The following is a 2,132-nucleotide window of genomic DNA, read 5'->3' on the forward strand; positions in this document are numbered from 1 at the left end:
TTTATAGAAAGGGAGAGAGAAATCTTCATTATCCTATATTAATCTGGTTTTCAGAACATGTCATTTTGACAGATAATTTATGAATTGATGATGGGCCTGATCTGGTTTAATTTTAAGAACATGTATGGGAATACTAAGATTGTTTTTAGAATAACTTGAGGAACAAGATAATTTATTATTATTATTATTATTAATATTTCACTTAAACTTTTGAAACTGCTACCTAGTCAAAGAAAAATTGTTAGAATGGTCTTCTTAGACCTGTGAACTAGAAGAATGAGCATATTTGACTGAGTCTTTTCCCCAAGCAAAGTATATGATTGTCGTATTAGCTGAAGAAATAGGGCAAATAGTCTTGATGGATCTGTGTCAGTTTCTAACATTTCGAATAATGCTGCACATTTGGAATACAGTTAAGGGTGATGGAAAGATTTTGCCTGGAGTGAGTTTCTCTTCGAAAGCCAGAATATAAATTTCCCCCTTAAGCAAAGCTACCTTAATTTAAGATTTTTTTTTTTCTTCTAATTTTCATTGACAAAACCTTTCCTCGTCTGCAGTAATACGCACACTCGGGGTGGGGGCGCGTCATCAGGAAACTGGTATTTCGCATGTATGGGGAGCGGCAGGGTGAGCCGGAATCGGTGGTTTTTGTTAACAGGCGGCATTTGTAGGGGTGTCTAAGTGGGAGACGCAGCAATGCCAAGTGGTGTGACAGGAATGACTTTCCCGCTAACTGTTTTCCTCAGCTATATCCTGCGGGCACCCGGGGGTCCCCGCCAACGCCGTCCTCATTGGGGAACTGTTCACGTACGGGGCCACGGTCCGCTACGCGTGCAGAGGGACCCAGACCCTCGTAGGCAACAGCACCAGAGTTTGCCAAGGGGACAGTCGCTGGAGTGGGACCCTGCCGCACTGCACAGGTGAGCACGACATGGTCATTGTCCGAAGTACCGTATCATGGCACAATTATTTCGCTATCGCCCTTGTTCCAGGTCCAGCCCGAAATGCTCTCTTGATATGTTACCGTCCTCATCACCGTCATCGCCAGGAAATGCCTGCCCCTTCCCACTTGCTCCTGTAGGAGTCCAGAGGTTTCTCTGTCACCCGGGCCGGGACCCTCGCTCGCTTTGGCTCTCTGTGTCCCTGTTTGCTCTCGCTGCCTTTTCTGTGCTCCCTGTCAACGCTCCCCCACTCTGCTGTCTGCAATCACGATCATCGATCTTCCTTGCAAAGAGTAATCGCCCCAATTCTCTCATAAATGTTTCTTAAATAAACAGCATTTGGTTGTTGAATCAGCAACTCCGGACATAAGTGAGAAGAATCGGGTCTCTCGCCCGACTCCGCTTGCTTCCCGGTGCCCCTTGACCCCGTGTCCCCTCTACTGTCCAGGGGGTGCGCCCAGCGAGCGCCGCCCACCCTCACCCTTCCCAGGCATCAGCCGTCACCGTAACTGCGTCTTAATGGGCTGCTTTTGTTTCCATCACCCAGGGGCGGCTTGTTAAAGTGTCCGTTTTCGTGCTATGCTAAAGTCCTGCGCTCACGGGGGCCAGGATGCTGCACGGCCGCCGCCCATATTCACGCACATCTAAGCGACTTTCCGTTCTCTGTGAACGCAGCCGCTGATGCGAACGGCGTAGCCACATTGTGCGCCGCCACGTGTGTTCCGTTCCGCAGGACACAGCCCCGGATTCTGCGGTGACCCGGGGACACCAGCGCACGGGTCTCGGCTCGGAGACGAATTTAAGACCAAGAGCCTCCTCCGCTTCTCCTGCGAGGTGGGGTACCAGCTCCGGGGCTCCCCCGAGCGCACTTGCCTGCTCAACGGCTCGTGGTCGGGGCTGCAGCCGGCGTGTGAAGGTCAGTGCATCTGAGCCCGCAAGGCGACCTTGACGACCTTGAGAGTCAGGCCACGCGACTCACTCTGAATGCCAGTGGTGCCCCCCAGGCACCCTGGCGACTCGGCCTGTTCCTACCACGGAGCTATTGTCCCCAACAAGAATATGTGAGAGAATCATTAAAAAGCGCAAATGAGCACAGAGCGGTAGCCTGACTGTGCCTTGCGTGACTTAGTTCTGACCCTTTATGGTCTGTAACCTGAGGTCTTCTCCTGACGATGGCCTCTGTGTGGTTCG

The 2,132-nt window shown here is 51.3% G+C and overlaps 1 protein-coding gene across 1 annotated transcript in view; it reads left to right on the forward strand.

The window, feature by feature from the left end:
* LOC105306913 (CUB and sushi domain-containing protein 1-like) overlaps positions 1-2,132 on the forward strand; it is a 185,200-nt gene that overhangs the window by 139,420 nt on the left and 43,648 nt on the right. Inside the window, exons 33-34 of the mRNA XM_023524454.1 lie at positions 747-920; positions 1,675-1,857. Of these exons, the coding sequence (XP_023380222.1) occupies positions 747-920; positions 1,675-1,857 (357 nt within the window). The remainder of the gene's footprint in view (positions 1-746; positions 921-1,674; positions 1,858-2,132) is intronic.

The sequence above is a fragment of the Pteropus vampyrus genome, unplaced genomic scaffold (genome assembly GCF_000151845.1).
Source record: "Pteropus vampyrus isolate Shadow unplaced genomic scaffold, Pvam_2.0 Scaffold464, whole genome shotgun sequence".
NCBI lineage: Eukaryota > Metazoa > Chordata > Mammalia > Chiroptera > Pteropodidae > Pteropus > Pteropus vampyrus.